This window comes from Lissotriton vulgaris, chromosome 1_1 (assembly GCF_964263255.1).
Source record: "Lissotriton vulgaris chromosome 1_1, aLisVul1.2, whole genome shotgun sequence".
NCBI classification, from domain to species: domain Eukaryota; kingdom Metazoa; phylum Chordata; class Amphibia; order Caudata; family Salamandridae; genus Lissotriton; species Lissotriton vulgaris.
In genome coordinates, this window is record NC_141685.1 from 1,246,718,068 (window position 1) to 1,246,732,827 (window position 14,760).

The 14,760-nt window shown below is 44.6% G+C and overlaps 1 protein-coding gene across 1 annotated transcript in view; it reads left to right on the plus strand.

The window, feature by feature from the left end:
* Positions 1 to 14,760, plus strand: part of CDC73 (cell division cycle 73) — a 754,132-nt gene that overhangs the window by 68,066 nt on the left and 671,306 nt on the right. Inside the window, exons 2-3 of the mRNA XM_086964560.1 lie at positions 4,597 to 4,702; positions 6,465 to 6,534. Of these exons, the coding sequence (XP_086820686.1) occupies positions 4,597 to 4,702; positions 6,465 to 6,534 (176 nt within the window). The remainder of the gene's footprint in view (positions 1 to 4,596; positions 4,703 to 6,464; positions 6,535 to 14,760) is intronic.

Genomic DNA, 14,760 nt, shown 5'->3' on the forward strand with positions numbered 1-14,760 from the left:
CCGATAAATTGCAGTGGAAGGAAACCACAAAACAGGAATTATGTATTTTAAATGTTTGTGGTTGGAATTATCTTCCCCATTCCTTTTGTGCAAGGTGATGCTTTTCAGAGCTGGTAGCACTGGGGCTTTCTCCAGTGTAGAGCATCCACAACATAAGCACAATTAAGTGTGAAATCTTGCATCTGGATGTCTCTCAGCCTTCCTGTAGGAATATTCAGACCCAGAAAGGCAAGGCTCTGCCTAGAAACTACCTTATTCAGAGCAACAGAGACTGCAGTCTCACCCCTCACACTATCTACCAAACCTATAGTTCTCAGGAAGACAAGTAATCAACAGCTGCTTCCGAAGAAGGCCCTGGTTGAATTTCTAAATAGCCTCTGGTGTCCACTTTCAATCCTAAGGAATCTAGCCAATATACATCTGCTGTCTGGGGAGTTGATTACATCTGTTACTATAGCAACATGTAGCTAAGTTATGCAGAAAGGCTAGGAATTCCTTATCCAGGCATGATTTGTGCCCTTTAACCTTCACCACAAAATCAAGTTGTTGTGCATGAATCTTGCACTGAAAATCAGAGTATCCTTTTCTAAACCAGCCGTTTCTGTCAATGTGACGGGATTCCACACAGGACCCAGATCCAAAGCAGCAGGTATTGGTTGGTATGCAAATGCTAAGCAGGGAAGAACCAGCTTCCCCTTCAAAAGCCTTATTCAGAGCTCCCCTTACTCCGCTGTATTCAAAGTGAAAGCCATGTCAATAGCACCTTACTACAACCGTCCAAGGTCTCCCACTGCATCACTCAAGCCAAGCTAACATTAAACCATGTGAACACAAATTGGCGCATACATCATGATAAAGAATGACAAGTTGGAAAACCGAGGATGTTGCCTAACGGCTAGGGTGGTCGATCTCAAATCTGGGAAACCAGGTTTGAGTCTTGGCATTGACGCTCCATATCCTGTGATTCTGGGCTAATCACTTGATCTCCCCGCGCCCAACAAAAATTAAAATGTGTCCTTGTTTAACGCAACTGGTGCTCAAATAAAGCTCTCAGATACCATATACCTTCGGGTCAGGTTTGTGTATATAAAACTCCAGGGGGGTGGTCAAACAAATGAGTCCGACAGGAAAGCCAACCAATGGTAAGCAATGGGGTGGTTCAAGCTCATGTATGCTCTTGGTAAGCACACAGTAAGTCTTGCAACTGGTGCATATGCTCTAGCTAATAAGCCAGACCTAATATAGGGGGAGATAGGAGCTGCAACTACAGCCTGCTAAATAGTAATTGTGGGCGGATTTAATGTTTCGAATGATGAACTCTCGACTTGGAACAGAGCTGTAAATTGTGCTATTAAAGATGATGGTTTTTTTTTAGTACTTAATCATCTTTCACTTGGGCGGTTCCACTCATTGATTAACACAAACCTGAACTGTGCAAATACCTGGCCTACAATTCAAGTTTTAACAGGTTATGAGAATCCAAAATGAAACCACTTTGGTTGGATCCTTTTGTTTTCTGCAGAGTTAGTTTATAGTTCCTCTGCACATTTTTTCACTCTTTGCTCTAGGAATAGAAGCCTTAAGGCAGGTAAAACCCATGACGAGTTGACCTTGTCATGAGCACTGAAGGGGCTAAACACCTACTAATGTTTTACTCTCTCTTGACCTTCATTATTCATAGTATTGGTTTTGTAAATCTTCTAGAGCCTTCTCATGAGTTCAGTGGTGGTTCCAGCATACAGTGTGTTGCCGTAGTCCAGACAGCTCCTGATTAGGGCTTACATGACTGTGTTTTTCTCGTGTTTATGGTGAGCCTTTTAAAAATTATTCAGACCAATGAACACTGAGTATTGCTGTATGTTACTATTAAGCAACCAGTCAGAAATACATTTGCCTTGCAAGCACTAGTGTCATGATTTGGATGGTGCAGCAGGCTCATTGGCACTGGGCTAAAAGCTCTAGGAAACCTACTGAACAGTTATTGCTGTATGTTACTACTAAATAGCAGCCTCAAGTGCCTTTACCTTGCAAACATTAGGGCCACGATTTAAATGGTGCAGCAGGCGCAGTTACACTGGGGCCAAAAGCTCTAGGAAACCCACTGAACACAGACTATTGCTAAATGTTACTTCTAAACAAGCAGTCCGTAGTGTTTTTTTGGTTGTTTTGTAACCATTGCACCCAAAGTAACAGCCTAAAGCATCACTGTAATAAAAGCTGTAACCTATTGGACTTTTCCGTCTACCTACAGCTTATGATGCATTTATATGGCACATTTCACAGTTTTTGAATGGTCCAAAAGCGCTTCCGAATCTGGACTCACTAACCGCTTGGAAAGGGCATTCTTCATTCTATAGCATTAGCACTTCAGCTGTTGTAAACACTATTTAAATACTTATAACTTATCTTACGGCATTGCATACCTAGCATTGACACAGCAAGTAGGTCTCACTTATGCAAGATCCATTGGCTTTGTCATTTTTTTATTTTATTTAATAAACAAAAGGAATCCGCTCAAGGAAGGGTTTCCCTACTTTGGTTGGGAACACCCTGTGTTGTAAAATACCCCTCACACACCAAAAGGACCCTTGGTGTCCTGCTTCATCATCGGGGTCTTCGCACCCCTCTATGGGATGCGGCGTGCTGCGACCAGCGACTACGCGGGAGCACTAATAAGGACTATGCGTGGTGTATGTGAAGGTATATTATGTAAGTGGTGAGGTTCAGACTTCGAGTGGAGTTTAAAAAGGACCTGGCTCGTGGGGGAAATTTTTTTTAATCTGCCCCCGGGCTGGCACTATTAAAAACGTGCAGTAAACTGAGGTATAATGTGCAGGACTATGTGCACTACCTCCCTTGTGTGTGTGTCGACATGTTTCGGAGACTGAGCTCCTTCTTCAGGACAGGGTACACAAATCCCCCCCTTACTCACGTATTTTTACTTAAAACATGAAGTTATTTACAAAAGTGAAAAATAAGTGCAGGACATGATATGTACCTACAGGCTGATCTGGAGTCGCTGATTTAGACTATTATGAATCACTTCCAATGCCTCATGAGCTTCTGGAACGTAGGGGAATGCGTGCAGATTCGCTACGAAAGTCTAGGAGACACTGCTGCCTGACTGCCCCTTCCGCTGCACAGAAGGTTAGCATTTTGGCATCGTATTTCATATACCATATAATTGTTTCACCATTCCAAGATGGCATCCGCATTTAAACTCAACATAATGGCTATTTTGGATCAACTGAACAAAGGTGCAGGATAAAGTATACCAGTCCAAGATGGTGTCACTAATAAATCAGTGTGGCCATATAGAAAGGGTATCATACAAGCTATATTATAGTTTTTCTGTTTCCAGAGACTGGTATTTCTAGAATCTATGAAGCTGCTCTAGTTTTATATCATACAAAACAAACTTTGGGAAAACTAACAGGTCTGACTTAAACATGCACATACAAACACACATTGTACAAATACACACCTGTTCATGTCACTTTGCATGTGTAGTGTTAGCCAGATTTATTTTTGCCGGACCCCTTCTGCCCTCTAACTACTTAGACCGAGCACGTGTTATTTCTTTTTATTCTCCAAGGGACACTCCCATCCTTGAGTCTCTGTGTGTACAAGCAGGACAGTAAAAGTGAAGGTGAGTAAAGTGTATTAGGAGGATGTCTCCCCATAAAAATTGTAAAAAGATACACCACAAAATAAATATTGCAATACAGTAAGGTACAGCAGCAAGAATTGTATCCCTCAAAACATTCATGGGTTTTCATGAAGCTTCTTTTTTGATGTTTTATCTCTTTGGTATTCCTGCTCTTTGTTGACTGTGTTAAATGTACAATAAAACTAGCATTTGCAATGCAAAAGGTTTCGCATTTGCGAGAGTTTAAGCTATTGGCATTGTAAATGACAATGGCTTGTATTTATCTGGTTTGATAATTAGCACATAAATAAAAGGCATTGTAATTTACAATGCCAATAGCTGAAACTCTTGTAAATCCAAGACCTATTGCATTTCAAAGAAGTGGCCGCCATTGTCCCGGGCTGCTTGGAAAGTGAAAGCAAGCTGCTGAAAAGCATGTGGTGCCTGCAGTAGGTGAAACTCAGTTAAGAAAATAGTGCTTACAGACTAAATAAGACGTACTGTGTAACAACTGAAGTAAAAGGGCCAGTCCTCATGGCAGGTTACAAATGCTGACAATGCGGTACTAAGGAGGAGCTAACAAGCCTATTAACGAATCAGAAGCCAGCATTTGCGAAGGGCAATGACACCAGCCAATGACAAATATGGGCAAAGAGTAGGCGGGGCTTCAAGTGCATACTCAAATAAAGCATGCTCATGCAGCAACGCATGTGCTGCGTAGGCTCGACCCAAATAAGTTTTCAAACATTTATTTTTTATTTTTCACGTGCAACAGATAACAATTGTGCTCAGGAATTGCTTTCTATTCTTTGAAAATAACTTTTTTCTCCCAACTGCAGAAGTAGGAAGTAAACCATTTCTGCTTCCATCTGCAATCTTCATTTTAGATGTGAATTAAGCTTGATTTGAAGATGAATACTAATATTTACCTTTACCACTTGTTGCAGGACTGGAAAGGAGGGGCAGCCAAGGGAGTATTACAATTTGGATTCCATCTTGTTCCTGCTGAATAATGTGCACCTTTCACATCCTGTTTATGTCAGACGTGCTGCTGTAAGTGACCATAGTTAATTTCTCTTTCCAGAGTTTGAAGTCAACCTTCTAAAGTGTTTTGTATTCTGGAATACATTTTCAAGTAAATGATTATGAGATGCTGGGAGATAATGACACATATGGTCTCAGTGAGCCCATCCTGAAACATGTTAATATTTTAATTGAAAGCTTAATGCTGGTTGTTTCTTGTAAAACTTTGGCTAATAGGTTGGTCATAAACCATAAACTTCCGATTAAGTGATATAGGCTTGTGAGTTAGTCTTGCAAAATGAGAATAAATATTTTTGAGGAGGGTGGCAGTTAGTAAGGTCTAGAGATTTGAACTGTTAAAACTTGAACATTTTCATGAAACCTAAATTTAGAGCATTCTAAAAATAGATTGGAGTTTAAAGGCATTCTCAGTTCTGCAAAATGATTTTCAAACATACTTGCAACTTGTCGAAGTTATTTGATAATTGCTATATCTGTACTGTGATGTTGAGGAAACTCGGGCAGTCACATCCATTTATTTTGCGGCTGGTAAACCTACATTAACAGTTTATGTTGTACCTGAACAATTAGGGAATAGTTTTGTCTGTGTTAATAGCCATTATGAGTAATGGCAAAACTTGGAGCCTAAAACCTAAAGCGCACTTGAGCCTAATTTACTTTGCCCAAATGTCATTAAGGCTTTTTTGTAATGCTGATGACTAATTGGTTTAAAATAAAATATACACACACTCATAGTAATCTCTGTCCCGGAAACGGAGTACCTTGGTACAGATCAGTTTACTTTTAATATAGAAATTGATAAACCAAACCTGAAAAATCCATCTTCATATGTTGTACTCAGACCGAACTAAAGTCTACTTACCAGAAACCTACTTGGTCTAGTCGATATGTTAAACTTAAACTCCGTGACACATGTGTACGCTGATTAGTTACGTAAAATACAATCATTTAAATTAACTACTGAACATTTAAATATTTTGATCTTGAAAGAAAATACATGGGAAGAGATTTCAGGGAAGGCATACTCTTGCTTGATTCATTACCTGAAGGAAAATAAAAGCTGAACGACCAGTTTTAAATGTAGTTTTCTCATATAGGAACAGTCCAATAAACCTAGATTCCTCATAAAAGGGCCAAACAAGAAACTTATTAGTGTTAGACTGTCCCACAAACATTATAGCGATTTACTTACGGTCATCTGCTTTCTTAAAACTGCATGTAAAGGAGTAAGATTAAATCTGGGGTGCCTCAGATGTGTACCTCGTAAGCTCATATGATTTTAACAGGTTTGGGGTGGCAGCGTTAGTGTTGGGACCTTTTTTTTTTTTTCTTTCTTAAACGCGAGTCTTGAGATAAACCCCATGTTTCTTGAGTAGCTAGTAGAGTGATATGTGGTGTGATTGTGATATGAAGCATCTGTGCTATAAATGGATAAAGCATTATGTTGGGCTTTTCACTCATAGGGTTGGCACAGTGATAGCTTGAATTCCACTGCCCAGATCAGTTGCCAAATGTCTTAGGACAAGTCTGTCTTTAGTTTTAATTTGCGATTGCTGATAAGTTGTTTATTAAAATAGTCTGTTTTGCTAATTTCTGGAATTATTTGCCTTTTTGAGGCTAGTGGTAATCCTCTAGTGTCTTTTGTCGCTAAACGTCTTCTGATCACAAAACTTGATAAGGTGGTGGGGGTTACAAACCAATGTACAGTTGTGAACAACAATGATTAAATAACCTCTTACACATTTCTTTAATTTTCAATTTAAATCGGCAGACTGAAAATATTCCTGTGGTGAGAAGACCCGACAGAAAAGATCTCCTTGCATACCTAAATGGGGAGACTTGTGAGTAGACACATTCCTTTTTCATTTGTTATCTTGATTTATTCTGCTTTGCTTTAGCGGATAATCTTATATTGTGTCAGAAACATAGATAGAAAATCAATGGAGTGCCTTTAAGCTGTTATATATATTACTGTGTGTAGGCTCCTTCACTCTCATACATATATACATTTTTTAAATATTCCCTTTCGTCCAACAGTCGTCTTAGGATAGGTGCACAAAGTAAAAGCATGTTTTCCTGTGAAGAGGAACCTTAAATTAAAGACATAACTACACGTTACTTTTCATTGCTTTCTATAGCTCTTTCACCTAAATGCAAACGAAAAAAAAGTTGCAAACAGTTGCTAATTGTACCCTTGCTGAGGAAGAAAGATGAATGAAGAGAAGTTGATCCTTCAGGATCAGAAGCAAAGAGTGTAGAGTAAAAGTAAAGCCTGTCGGAAACTGAAGAGAATTCTGCTGTTTGGGGGCATTTGCTAAGAACGATTGAAAGTTAGATTGGGTACAGATAGGATTGTAACTGTATTTATATAGCGTTTACTACCCCTGACGAGGCATCATAGTTTTCAGCGAGTAGAACGCTACTGTGGAACTTAAAATGATGAGTGGTGGATTAGTGTAGGGAAATATGATTATAATGTTAGTATAGGGTGGTACAAGTTAATTTGAGAAGAGGACATGTGAGTCTGTTAGTTGGGTTGAATAGAGTAATGGAAGGATAGAAGATGGAAGAAAACCAGATGTGTTAATTGGGAGATCATAGTAGTAAGTTGAGGTCTCCGGTGAGTAAAGGAGATATGGAGGAGGGAAGAGCCTGTAGAAAGGATTTAGGGAGAAAGAGAATTAGTAGAAAAATGAAGATTGAGATCAGTCAAAATAACCTCAGGGAGAATTTAGTACGGTTGTTTTGTAGTGGGGTGAGACAGAAGATGTGTAGGCGGGGCTAGTCTTGGAGATCATAGTAGTAGAAAGGTTTTTGGATGTGAGAGATAGAAGATGGAGGATAAACTGATGGAGGTGTAGGGTGCTGGTAAGACAAGGTAAAGGTTTTGAGGCACTATTTTGTTGTACAATGGGACTAAATTAATAAATAGAGGATTACATAGTAAGGGAATACATGTGTAACAAGTATAATATAATGAGATGTGCGTTTTGTTTTTGTGGAGTAGTGAGAGGAGATATTGAGGTAGTGATTTCCTGTGAATGATTTGTATGTGCAGTAGTGCTGGTGAGTTATTTCAATAGTACTGGGGTGGTGATGTGTTTTGGAGATGAGTATGTGGCGGGTAAGCAGGTATGCGCAAGAGTTATGCGTTTGTGTTAAATTTGATCATTGGAATAGGTAATTTGTGTGTTAGAGTGGTGTGTAAAGATTGTATGACTGTGTAATTAGTAAAAAGAGGAGGCTGTGATGGAAGGCTGAGTATTGGTTTTGTCGTGATAAAAAGGGATCTGTTAGGAGCGAGTAGAAGGTCGAGGTGGTGTTTTGTTTGAACAGGGAGTGCGTATCTGGATGCATTAAAACTATGTATAATGTGGTTTTGTGTTGGTGATGTGTTATAGGACAGAGTTGTTTTGTGTAAGGATGCAGCTGCCATAATGTAGTTGGGGGTCGAATTGTATGAAGGTGTGGTTTGTGGGGGTTTTGTAGTGGTTCAATACACATTGAAATCTGTATGAGGTTAGTGGGGCATGAGAGTGCCTTTGCTGATATTGTGTTTGGATATTTGTGGACGTGTAGAGGGTTTTAGATGGTAGCTAGTAAGTGAAAATTGGGCATCATCTCTGATGTTGCCCTCTCCACCATCCAAACAGGCAACTGCCCTGGCTGAGACACCATGAGCCCCATGCTTAAAACTGCACTTTTTGCCAATGGAACCCTAACCATAACCAATCAAAACCCTAACCTTGGAGCCAATTGGAGACCTGTCCCTATTAAACAATCACAGCCATAGCTTTAACAGCCAGCCAAAGCCCTAATCCCCAAGTCAACTAGGAAACGCCATGCCTAGTAGCCAATCAGAACCTTTGCCCAAACCGCCTATAAAGCGAAGCCTCTGAGAATGCGAACCACATACAACAGCACTCAGCACGTGTAGACCACACAGAACCATGCTTTTAGTTGACCTCTACAAAATTGACTCCACATCCATGTTGTCTGTGCACACTCCTAAGCTCAAAATACATCAGACCGGAAGTTGAATAGTAGTAAAGTAATTACACTCCTAGGACTTTAGGACGTGCCCTGCTACTTACCCAAAAGCGTGAAAGATCATTGAGCTAAAGAAGAATAAGGAAGTGCAAGATAAAATTGAAAGGTAGAAGGAAGAATGCCAGAGGGAACATAGAGAAGATTGAGTGGGGCAAGCTCGTGGATACATTAGAAGGTGATTCAAAGAAAATAAAAGAATGCAAGAATGAAACTGAAGAAGTAGTAAGGTAAGCTGCTGAAGTTTGGAGACACTGAAGAGAAGTTGAATTGCAGAAATGAGCAGTGAGAAAAAAGTTGACAATTGAAGGGAGGCGTAGAGTGAAGGTTATAAATTTGGAAGGTAATGAAAGTAGCAAAGAAGAATTTGTTAGTGAAGAGCGAGATAGGTGAGAAGGCGTTGGTAGCGGGGGGCATTAGGTTGAGAATGGGTAGCATGTGCTAGGGATGGGTGCACAAACTGTAGTTAAAATGTAGATGGATAATTAAAAGAAAAGAATTACCATTCCAGGGGAAAATAGCATTGTGATGACCGTTACAATGAAGGAGAATGCGACTGGTTCTCCCTTAGTCGTTAAAAACACACAGTTATCAACTTTGTCTTTTCTCTTCACAAGTTCATCTTAGTAAGGTGTGTTCAATAGGTGAAAAATGCAGTTACCCTCCTGATGTGTGCATCTCCAGGTAGATTTTTTGAGGCGTAGCTCATAAGCCCCCACATACTTTACTCTTCCTCATCTGTATATAATAAGCTCTAAGAGTCTATTACTGTATCTTATAAATGTGAGGTGCCTTTTTATCACAAGGTTTATGTCCATCAAACTCTGTTTCTGCAGTTCAGTGCTCTCTGCCTCAATGTCGTCTTCAAAAATTCAGATTTGACTTCCTGTTCAAAGATTAAAAATGGCCCATCCATTTCCATATTCCTCAACTCTTGAAGACATGGACCACCTTGCCAAGTCCCTGAAATACAAAGTCAAGGTAGATGTTTGTATTAAAAAGACTGACTTGACACCAGCTATGACCGCTTTTACATCAATCCAGCCATCACCTCAACTGATCATCTGGATTCAAGACCTCCTACTAAAAATTGAGATATTTATTAGTGTTTAACTTGTAGTGGAATTGCAGTGCACCAAGATGGATCAGAAGCCTGCTTGATCTTGACAGCTTTGAAAGTATTGGCTCGCAAACTACTTTTTAAGGCACAGCATGAGCATTTGACAAAGAGCTGTTTCCCTGAAGGCAGACTCAAGCCAGTTGACAAGATGAAATGTATGTTGCTAATTTGTAGGGGTGTGGCTCAGTATATCCCTTTCTTGCTACATAGCCTACCTTATTGATTTTGACATAGGCAGCTCCTTCCAGTTTATCGTCCACTGGTACCTCCACATTAGCTAAAAAGTTTTGTGTTTCAAACACCACCAAGAATGAAAGCAGTAGCACCCATGTCAGATGAAGGTGACTGGAAATGTCCATTTGCATACCAAACAAAGAGCACCATATGATTAGCATGCTTTTCAGTGGCACACCCATGCTTAGCCTACATTTTGCTGAGTTGTTATAAATTATTATGAATGGAGTAGGTATCGGAAAATTGCAGGAAGTAATTCCTTCAACAGCCCATAGCGTTTTGAAATGCATCTTGGCTGTGAACGTAGGAAGTCCTGTACATGCATGATGAAGACCTACAGCTTCTTGTACAGTGCTTGAAATAATGCTCAATTCATCAGAACCACACAACGGTATGAGCCTTTTAAGAAGCTGAGGTAATGGCACCTCAAACAAGAGTGTTTCTGTGTCTGTTTGTGAATCACAATTCTTGGTTGATTAGTACTCCATGGTTTTGAATGCTCCCCTTCCTTCTCAGGGTTATGGGAACCAGGTTGTTTCATGATCTGAACGGTTCTCAGTGTTTGAACTTCTTTTGCTTCTGGATTCAGTGGTATTCCTTTCTTGGTAAGGACTAGTCTGATCACTCCTGCTTTGGATAGGGTACAGTCAGTTTCTGCATAATATAAATTTAGACAAATCTCTCCAGTCCACATTTATTGTTAAAGTAAATCTGTGACAGTAAGTTTCTGTTATCAGTGTCCAACATTTGTGCAATTAAAAGGTTCATAGCATGAAAGATACAGCGCTCCTGTCACCTCCGACCCTGCCAATGGCTGCAGACAGACTTTGCTCTAAGTGATTACAATGCACTGCACTACACTACACTACCATTCTTTTTCTGTATTGCATTAAATACATGATGCTCCGGTATAGGTGAAGGGCCTCTGGCTATGTAAAAGGGTGCAAAATTCAGACAAAATTGTTTAAGGCTAATTCATGAAGGATGTTTCCTTATAATATGTCAGTTAAACGTTGCTCATCTAAAGACCTCAGTTGTTTGATTTGCCATCCTGCAAACTTTGCTTCTGTTTTTCTTCAGCCTACACATGTCAGACCACTAACACACACACACTCAGATCTGATAGAGACTACTAGCCGAAGATTCCTTCACATAGAATTATCCCTAGGCGTGAGACTGGATCCGTAAAATTTTCATCCCTGCATGCCGGGGGACTGCATCACATGGCTCCTCTCGGGCATCGCCCGCGTACGTGACGTTAGCAAGGTCACACAAGTCCCACCCCGGCGCACCTACTTGGGGTTTTTCCTTTTCCGTGTGCAAATCTGGATCTGGTCTCTGTTCGGGCCTCTTTGGGCCATTTTTTCTTTCCTCATTGTGATATATTTTAGTGAACAGCGTGCGAATGCCTTCGGGCTTCAAGACTTGCACGTTGTGTGGGCATCTTATGTCGACAACGGACCCTCACCTCATTTGCATGTGGTGTTTAGGGGAAGCTCACAGCACTACTGATTATGAGGAGTACCAACAGCTGAAGCCGAAGGCGCCGCGGAAGCACCGGATGAAACTGCTCTCGGCGTGTCTTTCAAGGCCGGCTTTATCCCCTCGATCAGCCTCGGCAGACTGTTTCAGAAGCGCCCGTCGTCTGTGTCCTCCTTCCTCACATGTCGCAAGAGCGTTGCTCCCCAGTGGGTAAATGTCACAGCTTGTCCCCGGCGGCTGGTATTTGGCCTGCCAGGGGCTTGGGCTCTTCGCGGGTGATGCGGCACAGTTTGTCGTCCTCCTATCCACCGTTTTCCGGTGAAAGGGCGCCGAGAGTCCAGATGGAGACGCATGCAGTGGCTTTGCAGGCCTCGATGGCTTCTCCTCTTCCTCCTCCTCATCCTCCTTCCCCTCCCCTCCCGGGCTATCAGCGGATCCCTTGCATTGCGCGTGCGGGGCCCTCCGCGGTGTCACCAGTGGCTCCGGCGCCGACTGGCTCTGCTCCAGGCTTGGAGGATGTGGTGCTGCTGGGGTCCCTTCTTTGGACCACGGTGCCTCTGCCTCGCCGCAAACTCCTGTGGGAGTCCCTTTGGTGTCGTGGGAGGTCGTCGGCGCTCCAGTCGCATCCCCGAGCCCCACTCGGCCCTCTGGACAGGCGGCGGCCTTGTCCACGGCTGAGCTGATGCCGCCACGGCGCCTGCACCTGCTGGACAGGGTGGCGCCACAGGGGTCGGTGGACCCTCCTTGTCCTGCTCTGGGTCGTGGCTGGACGGGGCCCCTCGTCCTCCTCTGGGCCCCTCTCGTCCCTCTGCGCAGGTGGCTGCCTCGTCAGAGGTTGAATCGGCCCTGGCAGCGTCGCATGGGTCGGCGGGCCACCTCCGTCACATTCTGGGCAGAGGCTGGCGGAGGGCTTCGTGCCACTCCGTTGGCCCTCTCAGTCCTCCACGCAGGCGGCTGCCTCGCCTGAGGTCGAGTCGGCGTCGTTCTGGCGCCGCCCCTTGGCCACTTCGGCTCCGCTCCGGTCCCCGGCACGGTGTGACTTGGAGGAGCCCTATCCGTTGTCTCCTTCGGCACCGGTTGGTGATGACGTCCTGCCTCGGGCTGCGGACTCTACGGCACCAGACAGGCGTCGAGTCGCGGATTCGTCTTCGGATTCTTCTTCGGATGCTCCCTCTTCTCCTGAGGTTGGGTGCCTACTGGTGTCATCCTCCCTGGAGACAGGCCACCGCGTGGTGACTTTTTCACCGGCGTCATTGAAGGGCAGCTCCCCGCCATTCCAGATGCGAAGGTGTTCGCCAGAGGAGCAACAGGTCCCCCACTCTTCGGTTCCTTCTAACTTCCAGGTCTGGCCTTTGCCCGCCCCGCTCGACTTTGGGGATGGCTGCCTTAGTTTACAGCCGTTGCCCACGTAGGAGCTGCCTTCTCCACCACGGGGCCATACGGAGACAGGTGCGGCCTTAGCTCACGCAGTGTCCACGTCTGTGGGTATTCTGTGCATGGGTGACTTGGTTGCTCATTTCCCAGCGGACCATCTTTTGGAGGTTCTCCACCAGGGCTCTGGTGGGAGGGAGCTATTACTTCCTTTTGAGGGTTTGCTCCTTTCTTTCCGGATGGGGGCTTGGAGGCGCCCCGCCTCAGGGGATCCGGTGCTTCAACACCTGCACCGGCACCTTCTGGCACCGCGTGACCCGGCGTATCTTTCCCTCCATCCCTCTGCCTCCAGTCCACTCTTGCTGTCTGCTTTTCCCTACCTGCCGCCACTATTGTCTCCACCGTCCAGGGAGGCCCGCTGGCTACACTCAAGGGGGCGCAACATGTTCGCCTCGACCAGCGCTGCCCTGCGTGCCCTTAGCACCTTATGTGTGTTGGCTAGGGCCACCTCTTGTTTGTGGGACTCGGCGGAGTCCTTTGGAACCGCTGCTTCACAAGAGACTGTTCAGGTGGACTTACGGCATCATGCGATGGATGGCCGGGAGCTAGCAGCGTTTATTCTCTGCTCTGCTGTGGACAACTTGGAGGTGCTAGGCCGAACCATGGCTTCCTCAGTCGCCCTCCGCCGCCATGCTTGGCTTCGGGATGTTGTGTTCTCTGAAAATGTTCGGGAGCGGCTGATTGATCTTCAATTCGATGGCACCCTGTTAATCCATTCCCTGGTGGACTCCGCCATCCAGAGGTTCTTGGCAGGGCTCCGTCCTCCTCCTCCTTATCCTTCTCCTCCTCAGGGAGTGCTGACTTGTTCTGGACCTTCTTCTGGGCCTGTTTCCCTTGCTGTGCGGTGCGTTTTATGGCCACTGGAATCCACCTTGCTGGGGCTGTGGCGTTGTTGGCTGCTGGACGGCCCTTTTTTTGACTGTGTGTTTTGTGCTAGAGTTCTCTGCACAGACTTGGCCCTGAGATTAGGCCTTCTATTTTTCTCTTGGGCTGCTTGATCAGCCTTCCGCAGGCGGGGGGTTTCCCCGTGGTTCTTTTTGTTTTTTTTGTTCTCTGCTGCGGACGTTTCTTCCAGGGTTTCCATGTCGTGGAACTTAACATAACCTATGGCGCCCGGGGGTGTCCTTCTCCTGGGCCGCTGCGCTGTGCGCCAGGTCTGACCTGCTGTCTGTGGCCTGGCGTTGTGGCTCTGGTTCTGCTACGTTTTGGGCCATGTGTGCGGACCCCTCTCTGAGGTGTGTCCGGACCCTTCTTCGCCCTTCTTCTCTCTATCCTGGGTGCTGCGATTTGTGTTCCTCCCTCTTTCAGGCGCACCCTGCCCAGTCTTCCTGGGTGCCTTGGGCTGCTCTTTTGCTTCAGACTGCTCCTGCTGTCGGCGCCATTCTGTCTGATCATTTCACCTCCGGCTGTGGTGGGCTCAGTTGCCCTCTTTGTGGGGTGTGTTCCTGGTTGGGGGGGTGGGGGAGGCTTGCCCTCTTTTTCCCTTGTCTCCTTGGAGCCTCTAGGTTGATCTTCTCCCTCTTCCTTGCCTTGGCCTTGGATGGAGAATCTGTTGCCGTGCGGGGCGTGGGATGCTTCGGCCTCCCCTTGCCTTGCCCTGGTTTTCTCTGTTGAGTATGAATGGGCTTCCTTCTTATTTTCTACTTCCCACACCCCTCTTGGGGTCGGTGGTGTTCTGCTTGTAGGGTTTCCCCTTGCCTGGGAAGACTAGGTTCCTCGCCCTGTCCTTTGAACTGGTCCCCTGTGGGACCCT